General features: G+C 41.0%; 1 protein-coding gene across 3 annotated transcripts in view; it reads left to right on the top strand.

Annotated features, from left to right (window-relative positions):
* The window catches only part of nin (ninein (GSK3B interacting protein)), a 144832-nt gene that overhangs the window by 118029 nt on the left and 6028 nt on the right, over nucleotides 1-20775 (top strand). For 2 of the 3 annotated variants that reach the window (XM_080202661.1, XM_080202663.1), the window contains exons 18-27: nucleotides 1710-1835; nucleotides 3216-3285; nucleotides 5212-5418; nucleotides 9782-9895; nucleotides 10018-10131; nucleotides 11458-11604; nucleotides 12525-12707; nucleotides 14306-14446; nucleotides 16144-16257; nucleotides 20111-20311. In XM_080202661.1, the coding sequence (XP_080058787.1) occupies nucleotides 1710-1835; nucleotides 3216-3285; nucleotides 5212-5418; nucleotides 9782-9895; nucleotides 10018-10131; nucleotides 11458-11604; nucleotides 12525-12707; nucleotides 14306-14446; nucleotides 16144-16257; nucleotides 20111-20311 (1417 nt within the window). The remainder of the gene's footprint in view (nucleotides 1-1709; nucleotides 1836-3215; nucleotides 3286-5211; nucleotides 5419-9781; nucleotides 9896-10017; nucleotides 10132-11457; nucleotides 11605-12524; nucleotides 12708-14305; nucleotides 14447-16143; nucleotides 16258-20110; nucleotides 20312-20775) is intronic. The other variant, XM_080202662.1, reaches the window with a different exon arrangement.

Here is a 20775-nt window from a genome sequence, read left to right as displayed (position 1 = left end):
TCAGCAGCAGGCTACCAGAGTGGGGATCCTTGATTAAAGGCACTTTTAGGGACCCCCATATTGGGAAGAGGGGGGTCCCCCTATTGGGAAAAGGGTGGCATCCCTGCTGAGAACCATTCCCTTGCTGCCAACTGTCACCAGAAAATACCTCCCCCCCCCCAACCTCGTCATCACTCACTCATGACCTGGGCTCCAGCAGTGATGCCAAGCTGCAGCTAGATGTTGTATTAGCAGCAGCCACTGTTTCCCCAATGGTGCTACCATTCCCAAGAGAACGGCCAGTCTTGATCAGCAGGCAGCTGTTAGCAGGCAAGACTTCCATCTCTGGGGTCCTTGATGGGGTCACTTCAGTTAAGCTGCACTTAAATCAACAGGCCTTTCTAAAAGTGGTGATGCAGGACATTGGCTAGTTATTCTTTCAAACCACTCTATATAAACTGCTAGCAGTGCAACCTAACCTTACAGAGGTGATTGTGATTAGTTCTTAGTTAGCAAGACAGGAGGTTTAGAGCCCATACCTATTAGCAATAGCTCAGTAACAGCAGTCTGCCCTCCATTTCAGATTCAAGCCCCAGTCAAAGATTTAAGCCATTAGTCTAAGCTGACACATCAATGCAATACAATGGTGAGACAGTGCTACACTGCTGGAGGAGTTGTCCTTTGGGTGCAGTGTTAAAGCAATGGCTCTTTCCTTGCAGGTGGATATAAAATCATAGAATAGAATCGCAGAATCACTACAGTGCAGAAAAAGGCCATTCAGCCCTTCAAGCCAACACCGACAACAATCCCACCCAGGCCCTATGTATCTCCTTAACTCCACGTATTTACCCTGCTAATCCCCCTTACACTAAGGGGCAGTTTAGCATGGCCAATCAACCTAATCTGCATAACTTTGAAGTATGGGAGAAAACTGGAGCACCCAGAGGAAACGCACACAGACACGGGGAAAATGTGCAAAATGCACACAGACAGTCACCTGGGTCCCACTGAGACAACAGTGTTAACCACTGTTCCACCATGCCGCTCACAAACAATCCTCTTTCACAGAACCATACTGCGCAGGAGACCATTTAAGCAATCGTGCCTATGCCAGTCCTTTGAAAGAGCTTTCCAATTCATTCCATTCCTGTCTTCTTTCCTTTAGCCTTGCAATTTTTTTCCTTTATGAATATGTATCAAATTCCCTTTCATAAGTTAATTTTAAACTTACTTCAGATCATAACAACTTGTAGTGTAAAAGAAATTTCTCCTCATCTCCCCTCTGGGTCTTTAGTCAATAGTTTTAATTCTGTGCCCTCTGGTTACAAATCCTCCAGCCACTAGAAATAGATTCTCCTCGTTTAATCTATCAAAATTCTTCATAATTTTAAATTTCTTTAAATTTCCTTAAATTTCTCTGTGCTAAGGACAACTAACCAACTCCTTTTGTCTTTCCACAACACCGAAATCCACCATCCCTGATATCATTCTGGTAAAGCTGCTCTGCACCCACCCCCAGCCCTCCACATTTCCACAAGGCCTTAAACCCCTTCCTCTGTTGCCCAGAATTGGATTGGACACAATATTCCAGCTTGGGCTGAATCAGTGATTTACAAAGGTTAAGAATCACTTTTTTTTTCAGTCCTTTCCTTTCTACCTTTATTTGTTCTTTTTCTTCATCCGGCTGACTTGAGCTCAAAGTTTTGCAGCTTTTTCTTTTTATTCTGCAGTGGTGAATCTGAAGAACTTGTTGATGCGAATGACCTCTTTAAAGATCCAAAGGCCACACTGAGGGAGAAAGAAGAAGTTAATCACAAGAAAATCATAGAATTGAATGACCTGCAACAGGAATTAAAGTAAGTTGCTGGAAAAGTTCCTGGACATCTCTTTAAGTTTGTTAAAATCATGACCACAATGCTCAATACATTCAATTATGTCTAAATTACCATGTTTCTGATGTTTTAACCTTTCAGGTTGGTTGTTTTAGTGTAATTAGAATCATTTGAAAACAAAGTTATTAACTAGCACTTATCTGACTGCTTAAGAATTTGTTTTTAAAACTTGATGTTTGCATTTTTCGCTAATTCTAATTGTCGCATTTTCTTGCTGTTATTTGTTTGAGAAGGAAATTGGGGGAACCTTACCAAAACAATGGCAGTGTTGTTTCCAGCAAGAAAACTGGTGTGTTTCTTCAACCCCTCCCCTCTCCCCCCCTTCACCCCTCTTCTGCCTGAACATCAGCCTCTACCCACCCCCCTCCACCACCAGAGCCAACATCCACCGTTCCCATCCCCAAATGGCCATCGCTGGCGTCCCCTGCTCCACTCCCAGCCCACAACTATAGCTGAATGTATCTCCCTCCCTGTGAGGCTCCCACTGGGACCTATCCCTTGACAAGCGTTGGTACTGCCAAGATGGCATGGTGCTAATCTGGCAATGCCAATGTGTGCCAGGGGGCATTGCCAGGACACTGCCCTGCGGGCTATACTCATCTTTACGCCCCTGGGGAGGCCCCCACAACAGCTTCATGTTCTAGGTGAACTATTTGTAAATGGCGCCAGCATGATATCACACATCACTGAATATCTGCCCATGGATGTCCAGGAGAGAGTGCTTGCTAATGACATGCTAATATATTAAAATGAGCTTCCTGGGGTCCCACAGTGTGTTTCACATCACTGCACCGGCAAGAGGCCTGGAAGATTGGAGTTCAGAAACTCACCGATGTGAATCACGCTTTCTGGATTTTGAGAGTGTACTGCCATTCCTGCAGATGGAGAGATTAGGCTCAAAATCTCCCCATTGTTGACACTTGTTACATTCAGCACATTCAAATGCACAATATTATGTGCATAAATCTTGCACTTGATTTTAGGCTTACAGGTGTATCCAACCTAAGGCAGCACTTAACAAATACCAACAACATGTAACAATATAAGACAAGGTGTAATGTTATAGCAGGAATGAAGTGTTAGGAATCAATACTATGATTGGCCAGCAGCTCTTAGAAGCAGAACATCCTATTTTTACAGGGGATGGAAACCATGACTTCATGGACCATATAAAATTCAGTCATGGCTTCCAGGATAGGCAGATTCAGGATAGCTCCCAACTTTTCAGCCAGTGGGTGGATAGCAGCATTCAACTGTATCTCTGTGCTAATTGCCTGTCAAGTGAGTTAGTGAGTCTATGATTTAAGGTAGAACATTAACATGCAGAGCTCTGAATCTTTGCAGGCAACAAGTGGAGATTTTGAAGGGTGACAAAATGACTGCTCAGAGAATTATAGAAGTTCTGAACAAGCAGGTATGTTTTCACTTCTCACAAAGATATAAATTTGTGCCAGGTTCTCCATTGAATATTTTGTATTACTTTTATAAATCCAGCTACCACAGCAGTCGTGGAGTGCTGCTTGTGAAATTCATAAGCAAGAAGGCAGGGATTGCACCATGGCCAATTCATGTAGTTATTATTAGGGGTTCAGTTGTCTAATAATCCATTTGGGGAATTCTAAAAGTTTTTTTTTAAAAAGGCCCAGGAAATTTTCCCAGAAAGAGCATTCCTATTTCTCCTGAGCTCACCAAATTAAAATGGAAGATTTCCTGGGTTTTATTTATCTGTGACACACTTAAAGTACTGCTCCTTCGGATATCACCACCTCAAAACAACCCGTCCCACAGACTCTGCCAGCTGTGCAACCCCAATGTGACATTTTCTACCAATGGAATGAGGTGAACTACATCATTTTAGAAATGGGTGTGTTTCCCAAGGGAATGTAGGGAAACAATCCAGTTGGGGGTGATTTCTGGCTTTTCCCACCAAGTTCCCAGCTATGGTGACCCCGACCCCTCCCCATTCCTGTCACGGGTTTCTCCGCAGTGGGGGATGGATTCAATGGGAAATCCCATTGACAGCAGTGAGACCAGAAAATCCCAACGCTGGCCCCTGGAGGGTGCCCCCCACCCCCACCCCGTGCATAAACATATTGTGGAGGTGCATGGAAAATGCCCAGGCTCATCAACTCAGATTTATGTTTATGTCAGCAATTATTTGTTTTTTCCCCAGCGACAGGAGTGAGGAGGGATAAAAGTGAACACTCTGCCATTTAAAATCCCTCAGATTACTTACAAAAGCCACCAGGAGCTTGATGGCGAATCTGATAGCCTCCTGGCCATTCTGGGAAGGGTGGCAACAACAACGCTTCTGCTTCCTTGAATGTATCATTTTAAGGGGTGATCTAATTGGGAAGTTTAGGATGATTAAAGGATTTGATCAAGTAAATCAAAACTGAGAGTTCAGAACACAAAAGTACAGCCTTAAAATCGGGGTGATCTGAGAAGGCACTTCTACACACAAAAGGGTGGTGAAAATCTGGAACTCTTCCCCCAAAAACCTGTTGCGGTTAGGTTGGTTGAAAATTTAAGGGTTATGAAACCAAAACAAATAGATGAAATTAAGACGCTGGTTGGCCATTACCCAACTGAATGGTAGGCCAGACTCGAGAAGTTGAATGGCTTACCTTCTCCTGTTCTTACTGGCTTTGTCAATGTGTCACTGTTTGTGACTTGTTTCAACTAACTTGTCATCCGGAAGACATAGATAAGTCAAATGGTGGACCTTGCTCCCAACTAAAGAAAGAACTTTTCCTCCATCAGCTCAAGGTATCATGCTTTAAGTTAATTAAGTCTTTTTAACATTTAAGTCACTGTTGTGGTGCAGGTGAAACCACCAACTAGGTATAAATTGGCCATGTAATAAAAATATTTTAATAAATATTCGAGTGTTTTTCTGTCCATGAGGTAATCAAAAGATACAGATTTTAGCTGAATAAGGCACCATTTTAGTCAAGAGGAAACCGCATGCCATGTTTAACCATCAATTAGCAAAGAAAAAAATCTAGGCCATGATGCTTATAATCGTCGAATTAAAGTGCATGTATAAGGAGATACTAACCTATTAATCTGTTGTCACAAATCCATACTGGATTATGTTTATCTGCAATTTGGAGTTGTTCTGAAGGTTGTGACATTCTTCTTGATCATTTTAAAACCTTTTAAATCACAAATGGTTAAACTTAATTCCGAATTATTAAGCCTTTATTTGATGTGCAGCAGAAATGCAGTTGCTCCTTTCTTTATCGAAGATTTGCGTATGAAGTAATTATTTGCGTGATTGTTGGTTGCTACCTATCATTCTGAAAACCTTTTTGTTCCAAATGGTGCTATGAATCAGATGGCAGAACTGAGATCCCAGAACCAACAGCTAGATGCAGAGAATGAAGATCTTTGCCACAGGAACTCAAAGAATCAAGCTGATGTATTGGAATTGAAGCAACGGCTGGCTGAAATAATTCATCAAAAGGAGAAAAGGGCTGGGAATTTTCAGAAAGAACGAGAACAAGAAAAAATTCATATCATGCAAGAAATTGAAAACAGCCATGTAAGGTTAAATTGTTCAGTGATAATTTTGGAGTTTAGAATCATAGAATCCTACAGTGCAGAAGGAGGCCATTCGGCCCATTGTGTCATCACCGACATCAATCTGCCCCCCAGGCCCTATCCCCATAACCCCATATATTTACCCTGCTAATCCCCCTGACACGAGCATCAATTTAGCATGGCCAATCCACCTAACCTGCACATCTTTGGACTGTGGGAAGAAACTGAAGCACCTGGAGGAAATCCATGCAGACACGGGGAGAATGTGCAGACAGTGACTCAAGCCTGGGATCGAACCCGGGTCCTTGGCGCTGTGGGGCAGCAGTGCTAACTACTGGGCTGCTCCAGTCTTCTATTTGTTAGAATTATTAAATTTACTCAGCTTTGTGGAACCATATAAATTTCAACATGAAGTAGGGCCTTCAGAGCATCATATCACTCCCCAATCAGAGCTATCTGGCAGGATTTTCCGTGCTCTCCGTGGCATGTTTTGCCATGATGGAGGCAGTCCTACCACTGTTAATGGGGTTTCCCATTGCTTGCATCCCTTGCTGCCAGGGAACTTGTAGTGGGTGGACTGCGAAGGCAGGACTGGAATATCCACCCCCACCATTAGTCAGCCATCTACTTCTAGTTCACTGTTTGGTCATTGTAGCCATTATTATTTTCTGTAAGTGTTTAGCTGATTCCTACTTAAATGTTCTTATGAACTCAGCTCCAGTAGCTACTTGTGAGTTGTAATCTAATAACCATTTTTGCAAGGAAAAAATCTAAACTGCTTTTTGTGATTATGTCCCCTTGTTAACAGGGGAATAAATTATTCTCTTGAACCTTTCAATATTCTGCACATTTTTATCAAATTCCACTTCAACTTTGCTGCTGTGAATGTAGGCCTATTTTTGTGAATCCGGCATCATAATTGTATTCTCTCTTCCCTGGTATCACGATGATCAATTAAAATCTCCATCTGCGTCCACAAAATCTCTTGCCCCTCTGTTGAGAAATTTACCACTTGTATTTCCATTTTGTTTGTCCCAAAATACTTGAATATAGTTTGCCAACTCAACCAACTTACTGATGCCCATGTTGAAACCTCTTATATTCATGGAGAGCAAGAGAAATCCTTTAGCATAGACTCTGGGTTATAGCACTCGCTAAATCTGGGCAACTGAAGAAATATCTATGTCCAAGGGGTGGATTTTCCAACCATTTTGGTCTGGGAGTGGAGGCAGATGGGGCCTGAAAATACCAACACGGGTCAATTTTCTGATGTTGAACTTGGCAATAACCATTATAGTGAAGACAGCATTGGGGCATGTATGGCTACCCACCCCAATGGGTAACTGAATATCCATGTTAGGAACTTTGGTAGCTCCAATTAAAGGAAGCTGACTGGAATTTTCCAATCGGCCTCCAGTTTCCTGCATCGGTAGGAGTTAGTTTTAGATGCCTAAAGGCAGGCAGCTAACAACAGACCAGGGACCAGCACTCTAGGCAGACCAAGAGGCCGCACGCTATCCTGTAGAGGGACCCCACCGTTCAGAGTTAGCTTGGCTTCAAGAACTATTTTTTCATTAACATCTTACTGACAGGACATTACCATGTTGAAGTGCCCTCTATTATTTATCTACCATCTCAGCCTGCTGCTTCTCAAGCTGCAAGGTCTCCGGTTGGCCTTCCAGCTTTGAGAGTCTGCCCACCACCCTGAGTTGGACAGGGAACCCTCCTCAATGTCAATCAAACAGGAAAATCCCGTGCAGTGACCTTACTCTAAGGTGGGCCAGAGACCCAAAACAGTCTATTTTCCACCCATGTAGGGAAAATCCGGTCCCTAATGTCTTCTCTTTCCTTCACCTGTACCCTCTTTAATACCGTTCATTTTAATCTTTGCAGTAAGTTTCATGTGCCAGTTGTCAAAAATATTTGAAATGCAGATATACCATTTTCTTTGTATGCGCCTTTTACAACTCTGTGGAATAATCTCTGGAATAGCAATCCAAAGACCCAGGTTAATGCTCTGGGGACCCAGGTTTGAATCCCACTATGCCAGATAGTGAAATTTGAATACAAAATTAAAAGTTGAATGATGACCATTAAACCATTGTCAATTTGGTAAAAACCCATCTGGCTCACTAATGTCCTTGAGGGAAGGAAATCTGCCATCCTTACCTGGTCTGGCCTATTTCAGAGCCACAGCAATGTGATTGACTCTCAAATGCTGTCTGAAATGGAGGGCAGTTAGGAATGGGCAATAAATGCTAGCCCAGCCACACCCTGCAAAAATGAATTTTTAAAAAATCTCTGATAACCAATACTTTGCAAAGATTTGTGATTTTCATGTTTTTACGTTGAGTTATTTGCTAAGTTTAACTTTTTTCTGCCAAACTCCAATCTTTTGATGAATTCCTGTTCCTGTAAGTGTTTAGAAAATTATGATTGACACCTCTTATTTCCTCATTAGCCTCCTTTGGTATTTGTTAATACCAAAGAAGGCTAATAGTACCAATTTTCAATTTTATCAATTTTCATTCCTGTTGATCCCTTAAATACAGCTTTCTTAACATATTAGCTGTTCCTCCGCATTTTTGTCTTGAACCTTGCAGACCTTCTTTTATCCTTCTTTGTAAATAGATACAAGCTACTTGGCTAACTCTCCTATTCTTTTGTTCTCTATGAGGAGATTACCTTCTTAGTGGCCTCGCCACTTCCTTTTACTATCTGTTTGCTTTTAATGTGCTTATAAAAGCTTAAGCCATCCTATTTTATATTCTTAGCCTTTATTTTACTACTTTTTGCTTCTCTTCTAGCTTTATTCTCTATTAGTGGTCTTAATTTTAGTGTGACTTCTTTACAGATATTTTCGTGGATAGAACTGTCCCTTTGGGATTTTCCAGTCCCACCTACCTTGCAAATTTCTGCCTGAAGTCAACAAATCTTTGGTTGGTCTGGCAAATGTGCTCTCCTACCCACGACAATTACTGCCAGGGATAGGATCGGAAAATCCTGGCCTTAAGTTCTGATGGAAATATTTTTATATTGTACCCTGTCTATTTCATATTAAAATTTTCACTACCAAATTTTCCATCAATGATTTTGCCTTTTTTTTGTTCTAAATCATGCTCTTTTCCAGTCTAACGCTGGCTAATTCCTAAGCAATTCTAATGCCATTATCCTCACTGGCTGATCAATGTTCTAATGGTTTGAAGTTGCTTAATTAGTTGGAATTTTGCTGAAGAAATACTTGTTGCTGAAGCTTTTCATCTTGCACCTATCAGGACAAACGCAAGAATGACAAATTTTAAATGTTCACCAGAACTTAAACTACAAAAGAAGAGGGTGGTTGATTGGTTGACAAGTTGACACTAATGGCTGAGGCATTGGTATGGAAAATGCAGTGGGAAACTATAGGTACCGCAGGCTCCTGGATAAGTCAAAAAAGATGCAAGGCTTGAACATGTTCCTTTTGTTAGGGGAGAATCAGTCCTTGTCTGAATGGTGGTCACTTCTGGTGAGTAGAAATGAGTCACATTACAAGCTCACCTTAACTTAGTTGTTAGTGCAGCTATTAGCTCACTCAGGATTGTTTAACAAATGCTGCCCAATTGAGGAACTTTGGGTTTTGTAAGTGCAAGCTGGTAGAATATAGTCTAATATTCTATTTTCCCAAATTCCCTGATGTGTTCTCCACGGCAGTGCAAGACAAAAAACTTCAGCAACATCTCTTTCCTTTCGGCAATTGAGGAAAGAACTCGGTCTGCTTACTGTGACTAAAGCAAGTGTTTAATTATCAGCAGAAATAAGTGAGATACTTTTAATTATCTGTAACCTATTTAAAATATTGAGGCATGGGATTCATAAACACTGAGTTTTGTTACGCATTCATGGGATGTAGGCAATACTATTAAGGTCTGCATTTATTGCCACTCCCTAATTGGTCAGAGTTGTTTGCGAGACCATTTCATAAGGTAGTTAAGAGTCAACTAGGTTGCTATGTGTCTGGAGTCACCTTGGGCTAGACCGGGTAAGGAGAGCAGATTTCTTTCCTTCGAGCACATTGGTGAATTAAATACGTTTTACAACAATCCAGTCATTTCCCGGTCACAATTATTAATACTAACTTTTTAGTTCCAGATTTATTTAATCAATAGAATTTAGATTCTCCAACTGCCATGGTGGAGCTGTCATGCCTCTTTGCTATTAGTCCAGACATCTGGGTCCAGTAACATAACCACTGTGCTACCATCCACATACAGCACACATTCAAAGTTATTAATGTTCATCTGATTAAGAATCATGAATGGAATTACACTTTGGAATGGGTGGATTTTGTGAGAAAAGTTCAATTCCATCTTCTGCATTTACAGTTGTCCAAATATAACAAACTGGAGGATGAATTCACCGCTCTAAAACGCACACATGAGAACTTGATAAGGGAGAAAGAAACATTGAGTGATGAAGTGAATCGGTGCATTGGCAAGGTATGAAAATTTGAAGTGGAACATTTTAGATCAGATTCAGAGCACCAGTTAGTAACCACTCACCACAGGAACAGTTGCTTTAGAATGTATTTGTAACTATATTTATAAATACTTGCATTCAGATTGCCAAAATGAACATTATGGCGATGCAGACGGAAAATTTAAGGCAAGAATTGCAGACATCACTTCATGAAGTCCAAAAGTTATCTAGTGAGCTGAACACATCGCAAGAAAAGGTATTGCAGATGAATTATAAGGAGATACAAGAAAAAAGTGATTTTAGTTCTATTGCACCATATCTTCAAGTTGCTCTGCAACCAATGTAAGACAAGGGGCCCACTTTCCTGGCATCTTTCAGAGCTACTGGGTATTTTTATTTGTACATAGGATATGGGCATCATTGGCAATGTCAGTGTTTATTGCCCATTCCTAATTGCTCTTGAGAAAATGGTAGTGGCCTTCTTGAACAGTTGCAGTCCATGTGGTGAAACTACACTCACAGCAATGTTTCATTTCATTCCTCCTTACTGTGCATGGTCAGTTTCTTGCACTGCTTTAAAATTGCTACGTGGCCATGAATGTTTACATAACAAGTGAACATAGACTGAGCATGGCCTGTTCTCTGCACAGTACATTTAGGCTGCACAGCTTAGGGGAATCATTGTCCTACATTGCTGTTAGGTAAGAAACCTCAGGGTTTTGAGTCAACAACAGTGAAGTCAGGATAGTGTGTGACTTGGCGGGGAAGTTTACAGGTGGCGATGTTCCCATGTGCCTGTAACTTTTGTTCTCCTAGGCGGCAGGTTTGGATGGTCCTGAAAACTGCACCTTGGTGAGTGCCATCTTGTAGATGGCACACCCTGCAGCCACTGTGCACTGGCAGAATAATTAGGCACCAATCATGTGCTAGACAGTGTTGAATTTCTTGAGAAATGTTGGAGCAAATTCATTCAGATAGATAAATAATATTCTATTATAGTCCTGACCTGTACATTATCGCTGGTGGAAAGGCCTTAGGTGCAGAATACCTAGTTTCTAAACTGCTTTTGTAGCTGGCTGGTATAGTTTAGATTCTGGTCAATGGTGACCGACCCAGCGTGTAGATGACGTGGGAGATAATGCCATTGAATGTCAAGGGAGCTGGTTAGAGTCTCTTGTGTTCGTGTTGGTCATTGTCTGGCATTTGTGTGGCACAAAGGTTACTTGCCATTGATCAACACAATCCTAAATGCCTGAGAGAGAGATGTGTTGACTCATCCTTCGCTCCAAACCCATCAGAAAAAATCTTGTTTTCACTTAGTAATTGCCCAGTGGTGAAGGTTTCGGGCACAGCTTTAAGCTCATTAGTGGCATTGAGTTACTGGATCACTCCAAGGAAATTGTGCTTAAAGGAATTAACTTTGTTGAGTACTTATAAGAACAAGGCGAAAACCCCAAGTCTGGAGCAAATGTACCATCGAACATCAGACGCTTGCCTTGTATTTTCAGTGGACTGACTGTTGGGAGGTTATAATCGTTTGCTGAATTTAATAAAATTCACAGGAGATATTTGACTTTTTTAGATACAGAGTCTGGAGGAAAGTTTACAAAGTGGCAATCTCCAGATGGCAAAATTGAAATCAGACTTCCGTGTAGCTCAGCAGGAAAATGAGGCATTGAAACAGGAAGTGATGTCGTTGCACAAACAGCTACAGACCACCAAAGATAAGGTAAGTGTTGCCTGAATTCTTTCAGCCAATAACATTTTTAAATCTGTATGTAACTTTGTGTGCTCCCATGCATATAGATGAAGTTAGCTTTATTGTATTGGACATTTTTGAAAAGATGGCTTACTGTAAATTGCATTGAGAGCTTTGTTCAGTTATTCCCTAACTTCCCTACTTCTCCTTACAAATGCTGATACTTGCTGCAATAGAGCATGATACCAATTGCCTTTTAATATTCAGCTAAATGTAGCCTCTTTGTCACTGAACTTATATAATGAATGGGGAGGCAATGGCCTAATGGTATCATAGCTAGACTATTGATCAGCTTATGTTCTGGGAACCCATGTTTGAATCCCACCATGGCAGATGGTGGAATTTGAATTCAATAAAAAAATCTGGAATTAAGAATCTATTGATGACCATGAAGTCATTGTCAATTGTCAAAAAAACCCAGCTGGTTCACTCATGTCCTTTAAGGAAGGAAATCTGCTCTCCTTACACAGTCTGGCCTACATGTGACTCCAAAACCATAGCAATGTGGTTGACTCTAAACTGCAACAAGGAATGGGCAATAAATCTGGCCAGTTAGCGATACGTATATCCTACATATGAAAAAAAAAATTGCCAGTGGTAACATCACAATTAGCCTAGTGCTGTTCTCTTCCAATGGAGTTCACTTCCAACTAAAGTTACTTCATGAACCCAGCCTCTTCTCCATTTCTCTTTTGTAGATAGCCAACAGATAATCCAACATTGAGGCACTTCGAGCTAGTCCTGTGTGCATTTCTGGATCTGGTTGTCATGGTGATGAATGAAAAAGAGGAGCAGGAAAGAATAACAAGTGGCTTGTTCCTGCCTCTGAAGACAAACACACAGAAAGAAAACACTTCTGTTGATTTACCTAAGTACATGTTTCCTTTCAGAATCAGGTGCTGGAGCAGACCTTGCATTCTGCAGATTTTCACCACCAACAGCAGAAAATGTTTTACCAGGATGACCTGACCCGTCTGGTGGAGGAGGAACAGAAATTTCTACGGCAGGAAAATGAGAGGCTGCAGAAAGAGGGACAGCACACAAAAGGAGAGTTACAGCATTCCAGGGAGAAGGTATGTAGGAAACTGACAGTTTTCTGAATTCTGATTGAATTCCCAGGCCTGGATTCTAGGGATTCTGTCATCCGAATTAAGCAAGACACTCAACCTTGCTTCAGCAGGTGGGCAGGACCCTTTTATGGTTGAGAGCCAATCAAATGCCAGGATCCACACCTGCAATCCAATTAAGAATGGTGGCCCAGCCCCCAGGAACTGTAGACCCAATCAGAGGGCTGGCAGTTCAGCACCACTGGAAGTGGTGGCCACTGCTGAAACTGCGCCTGAAGTAAGAGGATGCATAATGAAGATATGTCCCCATAACCAGCTGAGTGGGACTGGGGATCTAGTCATACCAGCCCCACAGGTGATCAGGGGAAGATTGTTGGGGACAGGCTGCAGAATGTCCCAAGCAGCTGTTGCCCTTTATCTGCCAAAGGGTGCCCTGAAAAGCAGGAAAGCCTCACGGGAGCCTGCTGGAACACTGCCAGGGCGAAGGGGTCCCCTGCCTCTGGTAAAATGCCAGAAAAGGCAATTAACCATATAAGTAGCTTATTTGGGATAAAATAGCTTGGCAACAGGAGGACAATAGGCATGTCACCCATCATCATCCTGAGTCATTATGCCATTCTCCCCATCTCCAACTTCAACCTGAAAGAGCCTGGAAAATCCTGGTGAGCTGTGTAAGATGGACTTCATTTTGAGAGTACAGTAAACTGAAGAGAGTTTTGGAAACATCTGCAGTCCACTTCCTCCTGCTTCGTTGGGTGAAAGACACCACGAAAACAAAAGAGCAACAGATAAGGAGAATTAATGAAGTTTTGCCTCAGAAGAGTTTTATACATTTATGTATATGTTACTGTAGAATCCATCTCCCCATACTTCAGCTATTTGATCCGCTTGTTCCTTATCAATTTTCACCACTTGCTTCCTTTTCTGAAAGCACAGCTGTTTCCATTGAAACTGGTCACATTTTGATGTCTTGCCCAACTGGCTATCACACAATGTGACCTTGTCAATTCTGCTTTGCAGCCTGCTAACACTCAATGTATAATGTACACCATCTCCTAATGCCTTGAATTTAAAATTCTCCATCCATGATCATCTTCACATTTCACCATCAGCTCATGCCTTCTGTCCTTTACAATCCTGTTCACCCGGCTGTCATATCTGCGCCCTTTGATTCTCTGACTCTGGCCTTTTGTACAGTCCCACTCTCTTTGTCTCATTATTGGTGGCAAGGTTTTCAGCAATCTTGGCCCTATGTTCTAGGATTCCCTCCTTAAACCCTCCCTCCACTTCACTTCACCATCACACCGCCATCTCCCCTGTAAAGAAATGTCACTGGAATAATAATCCTGAAGCTTAGTTTTATGCTGTGGGGATATGGGTTCAAATCTCACAATGGCAGTTGGTGGAATTTTAATTTAATTAACATTAAAAATCTGGAATCGAAAGCTAATCTCAGTAATGGAACCATGAAACTATTATCCATCGCCAGTACAAGTTTCTAGCAATCATTTACATGTAACAAATCTTTCTGTGTAATAATAAATTGGTAACAAATTGACCTTGAAATTTGCAGATGACAAGATTGCATTTTTTCTTTCTAACAGATCAAACATCTGGAATCTGCAATTTTAACTCTCAAACACCAGAAACACTATAACAAATCTGCTGCACTAAAGGCTGCCGATCAGGAGAAAGCCTGTCTGAAGAGGGAAAATGATCAGATTCAGAAAGAGCTCAACAGAAAGGTAGGTGTAAAAATAATGAAAAAAATCAATATCACACTATGGTTGGGTTAGGAGTGAAGAAGAATGGCTTAGATCAGTTATGTAATGGTATCCCAGATCACTGGCACGGTAGCACAGTGGTTAGCACTGTTGCTTCATAGTTCCAGGGTCCTGGGTTCGATTCCTGGCTTAGGTCACTGTCTGTGTGGAGTTTGCACATTCTCCTTGTGTCTGCGTGGGTTTCCTCCGGGTGCTCTGGTTTCCTCCCACAGTCCAAAGATGTGCAGGTTAGGTTGATTGGCCATGCTAAGAAATTGCCCCCTAGTGTCCAGGGATGCGTAAGTCAGAGGGTTTAGTGGGTGGGATATGGGGGTAGGGTGTCCGGTGCAGACTCGATGGGCCGAAGGGCCTCTTTCTGCACTGTAGGATTCTATGATTCACTTTACTGAGGATTAGGTGAACACTCTGCAGAAAGGTGTGATCCAAGAAGCAAACTTTGAAAGGATTTTCAAAGGAGTGAGCAAAGAAAGGGGTTTCAACATGGAGTGGCAATTAATGGTGGGTTAGAAGGAGGAAAAGACTCATGTTAAATAAGAGTTGGATACGTGCAGTAGGTGCTGGGACATATTGCTGAAAGGTTTTACAGAAGTCAGGTGGGATTTTGAGACTGCAACTCCATGCAGGGAAGAGGCCAGAGTTTTGGATGAATTGGATTTTACAGAAGGTAAATCTGGGTAGACTACCAAGAAAACAATTGAGCAAAAGATCTAGGGATATCAACTGCCCTAATGAGAGTTTTGGTGGCACGTAGGGGATGAGCAAGTGATATTCCTGTACTGAAAATGTCTTCTTAGTAGTGGGTCAAATGTAAATATAAAGCTTGGGGTTGGTCCGAATATCATGTTGTAAACTGTCAGGGATAGACATGAAATCAGCACTTGAAGTGCAATTCTTTTACTGGAAGCCAAACACAATGGCTGAACAAAACTCTGTTTATTTGAGATTGCAGATGAAATTTTCTGGCCTTTCCCACTGGCAGGAACTTCTGATCCCACCTAAGTTGACCCCACGGCGGTTTTTTTTGTTGGTGGGATCGGGGAGCCAAATCAACATTCACTTTGATATGCTAACTTTAAAGGTGTATTGTAAAGACACATATTATTATGAAGTAAGGGATTGTTTTGATGGAGTATTGGTGTATATGAAGAGGGCAGTCCTGGCATTGCAACCGTTGCAGGAAATGTACAAATTTCAATGCAGCAGGTAGGAATGTAAACTATAAAGGATAATTTCATAATGGACCAAAGAGGAGAAGCAGTGGAGAGGCATATAATAATTGATCCTATCAGACTGTGGGTCCAAACATGATACAGTTGCAGTTGTTGGGTTGGAATTGAGATGCTTAAGAATTTTAAATAAAGGAAGTTGAGAGGGTGAACAAAAATCTATGATGAAGTTTATTTGTCTACTTTTGAAATGTTTCTGCATGTAATCCAAAATTAAAGAACAGCTAAGTAAAGTGTTATTAAAATAGTTATTATAAAATGAACACCAATGAAGGATTAAAATGGATCTTCAGTAAAGCAGATGTTGTATCTAAAGATCCTAACACCACTATGCATTCACAGTCAGAAGCTAAGTCAGGCTGTCGTCTCAAAGATAAAATAATTTCTTCTCATGTTCAATGTTGCTGATACAGAATTAATTTCTCTTGACAGATTACTCTGATGGCCTCGCTTGAACATGAAATGAAAGTCCTCAATGTTGAGAATGAAAAGCTGCGAAAGAAACAGGCAGGCTTAGAGAGTCAATTATTGGAGACTAGTGACAAGGTATTCACTAAGAAACTGAAAAATATATGATGGCTTGGATTTTGCAATGGCAATGACGGCTAAACTGTTAGCATTTGCCAATATTGTGCCATTGGGCTGATGACACCTCAGGGAGTTCATACATGCACAGAATCCAGAAGTTGCTGTCAATGATTAATACTCCTTCAGAATATGTGCTGCTGAGTTCACCTTCCCCACACTATCCCCAGAGTGTAATCTCTAAGCAAGGAATTGATGAAAACTTCCACTTTTACATCATTAGTCACATTGTAAAATCCTTTGAAAAGGTTACACCTTACTAAATTAATAATTACTGCCAAAAATTTAAAAATCACAATTTCAAAATTGGAAAACAAATTATCAGCTGGATTTTCTAGTCATTGGCCGGTGGAGGGATCTTCCAATCCTGCCGATGCGGCCGCCATGGATTTCCCGGCAGTGGAAGGCTGGATGCAATTGGGAAATCCCATTGACAGCAGTAGGACCAGAAGATCCCGCTATTGGTTAACAGCAGGCTATCACCCAAAGATAAGGTTGATTGGCCATGCTAAATTAATCCTGGTGTCAAGAGGATTAGCAGGGTGAATATGTTGGGTTATGGGAATAGGGCCTGGGTGGGATTGTGGTTGGTACAGATTCGATGGGCTGAATGGCTTCCTGCACTATAGGGATTCTGTGATTCCCGTTGCCAAGAAATATGCCATAGGGAGCTCTGAAAATCCCGCCAATCATTGTTTATTTTATTTTAGTGGCAATCTTGATCCAATCAATCATTTATTTCTCTGTTGGAGAATTTAAGTTGAAAGTGACGGATGATTAGTACTTTTAGCTTTGTGGTTTGCTATCAGTGATATCATTTCAATATGATTGGCTGCTTAGCCAGCTTGCTGACACCACTGCTGCTGGATTCCTGGCGATCCGCTTGACCTGGTACCAGGTTTGAACTGCAATTGGAAACAGAAATGTCCACTCGATCTTTGTGGGTAGTTTTCTTCAAGGTCAGCACTGAACGTGTGGCTTATCCCTGACCGTAAATTCCAGCTCTATTAAATCAAAGTTTGAAATTACTTTCTATCCTTTAACTCAGTTCTGTCCAGTTCTAAATAAAACTGGCTGAAAACTTGTGATCCTCAATGGTTTATGATTGCAAACATAGAAACACACAGACATTACAACATGGAAACAAAGCATTCATTTCAACCAGTCTGCCAGCATTTGCCCTTCATGTCACAGAATAGTACTGATCTCAGTTTCCCCATCTTCTTTCTATTATCATTTCATCCCTATTCTGTTTTTTCACCTGTCCAATCTAATGTTAAATCTTGACATAGAATGGGATTTTCCAGTCTTCCCCACTGGCAAAATCTTCTGGTCCCACCGACATTGACTCTTGCAGCAGAACAGATGAGCCTTGCAATTCACCATTACCATTGACTTTAACAGGACTGGAGGATCCTGCCGGAGGAAGGGGGGTGCCTGGAAAATTCCTGCCATAGTTTTTGCCTCAACCATATGCCTGCAAGTAAATTCCTGCATGACTCTTTGTAAAGAAATTGTTCCGGCCCTTTCTCCTAAATTTCTTACTTTGACCCTGTATATGCGGCTGGGATTTTCCAGTCCTGCTGGCAAGGATCAAAGTTTGAGGAACCCAGCCAGGGGTCTGGTTTTGAGCAGGAATTCTTGGTCCTGTGGCCGAAATGGGAAAATCTCAGCCTATAACAACTCCCTGTTTGAGATTTCCCCAAACAGCTGCTTTAATCTACTCTATCCCACATTTCCATAATTTTAACCACTTTTCTCATACCGCCACATGATCACTTTCTTATAATGAAAAAAGCCTTTTCTAAGTTCTTCATATTTTTCCTTACCAAATGGCAACATAGTGAATCTGTGCTGTACTCTCTCCAAAGCCTCAATATCATTGCTATGGTATGAAGCCAAGTACTACACTACTGAGATCTTAATTAATCTGAGATCTACACTACTGAGATCTTAATTACAAGCTCAGCATTTGCTCCTAGTTCATATATCATTTATCACTACACATACTACTTATTTGAGTAAATCCCTGCATAAAGCCCTATGGAATGTTTTTGTACATTATCCTGGCATAGCAATTAAGGTTGCTGTTGATGAGTATATGGAATTCTAAAACTTCTACCTTTTCTAATTCTGCGTTCTGAGACCATTTGCTTTTCAATTCGTGACTGGCAGTGATCAACTTGTTCAGCCCAGAACAAGCATTAATCCTGAAACTTCCTTAGCTTGTGTAGTTATTACACAGGCTTTTGTATATATCCATTGAATTATTATGGGGTAATCATTAAAATTGTAGACACAAGTGAATACATTGTGAAAATTTGAGTTATGCTTTGTTATGCTATCAGCTGCTAGCTGTGCACATTGCATGTATGGCCACAAATTATATAGCGATTTTTAAAAATTAATTTATGGGATGTGAGCATCGCTGGCTGGGCCAGCATTTATTGCCCATCCCTAACTGCCCTCCATTTCAGAGAGGCATTTGAGAGTCAACCACAATGCTCTGGGTCTAGAGTCACATTTAGGCCAGACCAGATAAGGATGGTAGATTTCCTTCCCTAAAAGACATGAGTGAACCAGATGGGTTTTAATGACAATCAACAATGGTTTCATAGTCATCATTAGATTTTTATTCCAGATTTTTATTGAATTAAAATTTCACCATGTGCCATGGTGGAATTCGAATCCAGGTCCTCAGAACAATAACTTAGGTCTCTGGATTACTAGTGACAATACTACCATGCCATTGCCTCCCCTCGTAACAGGGAAAATATTCAGAGAGGAAAACAATTAGTTTTGATCATAATATTTTGTTGCATGTACAATAATCTGTAAATGGAAGCCAAATTATCTCTTAATGGAGTATTAAAAAATGTTATGTTGAAGCTTCAAACAAAAACACTGAAAACCTAAAATGTTCTAGAAACAAAATACCATAGAATTTACTGATCTATCTTCTGAATAATCACAAATTGGACTTTATCAAAAATACAAAGGCTAGAATTCTCCTGTCACTGCTGTCACTGAGAATAGTTTAAGTTTATTTATTATTGTCACAAGTGGACTTACATTAACAATGCAATGGAGTTAATTTGGCACTCAGCCAATTCTTCATTTATTGTAGTGGGACCAGAGAATCCCACTGCAATAAATGAAGGCGGCACGGTAGCACAGTGGTTAGCACTGCTGCTTCACAGCTCCAGGGTCCTGGGTTTGACTCCCAGCTTGGGTCACTGTCTGTGTGGAGCGGGCTTCCTCCAGGTACTCCGGTTCCCTCCCACAGTCCAAAGTGCGGGTTAGGTTGATTGGCCATGCTAAGAAATTGCCACTTACTGTCCAGGGATAAGAACATAAGAAATAGGAGCAGGAGTAGGCCATCTGGCCCTTCGAGCCTGCCCCGCCATTCAATAAGATCATGGCTGATCTGTCGTGGCTCAGTTCCACATTCCCGCCCTCTCCCCATAACCCTTAATCCCAGGGATTAGTGGGTGGGATATTGGGGTAGGACTTGAATTTGGTGCAGACTCGATGGGCCGAAGGGCCTCTTTCTACACTGTAGGGTTCTCTGAGAATCCCAACCATGGGCAATAATTCCAGCCATAATCTTCCACAGCAAAGAATCTTTAATGTGTAGTCTTTGATTTCTTGTTATTTCTAGACATACTTTAAATTAGAACTTTAAGTTAGATTCTGAATTATAAACAGACTCAAATAGCATGATGAAGTGATACTTGAATCAAAGTGACATTGTGAAGTATTTTAATTAGTGTCACACAAATTACAAATTATTTTCTTACATTTTTTACTTTAGTTGCTACAGTCAAATTCAAGCCTGACATTTACCCAGGCACAGGGTCTTAGAGAGCTACAGCAACTGCGGGAACAAGTCTGCACCATGGTACCTAAAGAACAATTAGTGCAGCTTCAGCAACGCCTGAGCCTTGAGGAAATTCAATGCCGTCAACTGCAAGAGCAACTGGACAAGAAAGTCATGGAAAGCAATACACAGCAGGTAAATAGCAAGCAATAACCTAGATTGTACTTGCGCTTCCTTTCTTCACACGCACACTGAAAATAATCCAGATAGTCACAAAAATGGAAGACACAATGGTGAAGTAATTGTCATTCCATTATTATTCTTTTCTGATAGTTGGCTTAAACAGAAGATTCTAGAGAGAGTGGTCTTTTTGTTAATTAACAATAAAAACAAAATTCTAATTTTGTATAGCAATTTGTGTGATATTCTTAGATGTTCTTTAAAACTGTGTTGAATTCTTGGAAGAAATGATTTAATTTTTGTACTGGCATAGTGATATGGTTTGCAATATATTTACTAATGTCTTTCAAGGCTGCATTAGCAATGTGGGACTAAACATTATTTTATTCCAATTGTAATTAAATTATTTTTGTTCTAATCCTTGCAACACTAAAAATGTGGTTCACTCAGGTCCATTGGTTCCAGCCTTTTCACATCAA

The sequence above is a fragment of the Carcharhinus amblyrhynchos genome, chromosome 14 (assembly GCF_965287045.1).
Source record: "Carcharhinus amblyrhynchos chromosome 14, sCarAmb.v2.hapA, whole genome shotgun sequence".
NCBI classification, from domain to species: Eukaryota; Metazoa; Chordata; class Chondrichthyes; order Carcharhiniformes; family Carcharhinidae; genus Carcharhinus; species Carcharhinus amblyrhynchos.
The sequence above is the reverse complement of the archived record's forward strand: the minus strand, read 5'-3'. Positions and strand labels throughout refer to the sequence as shown.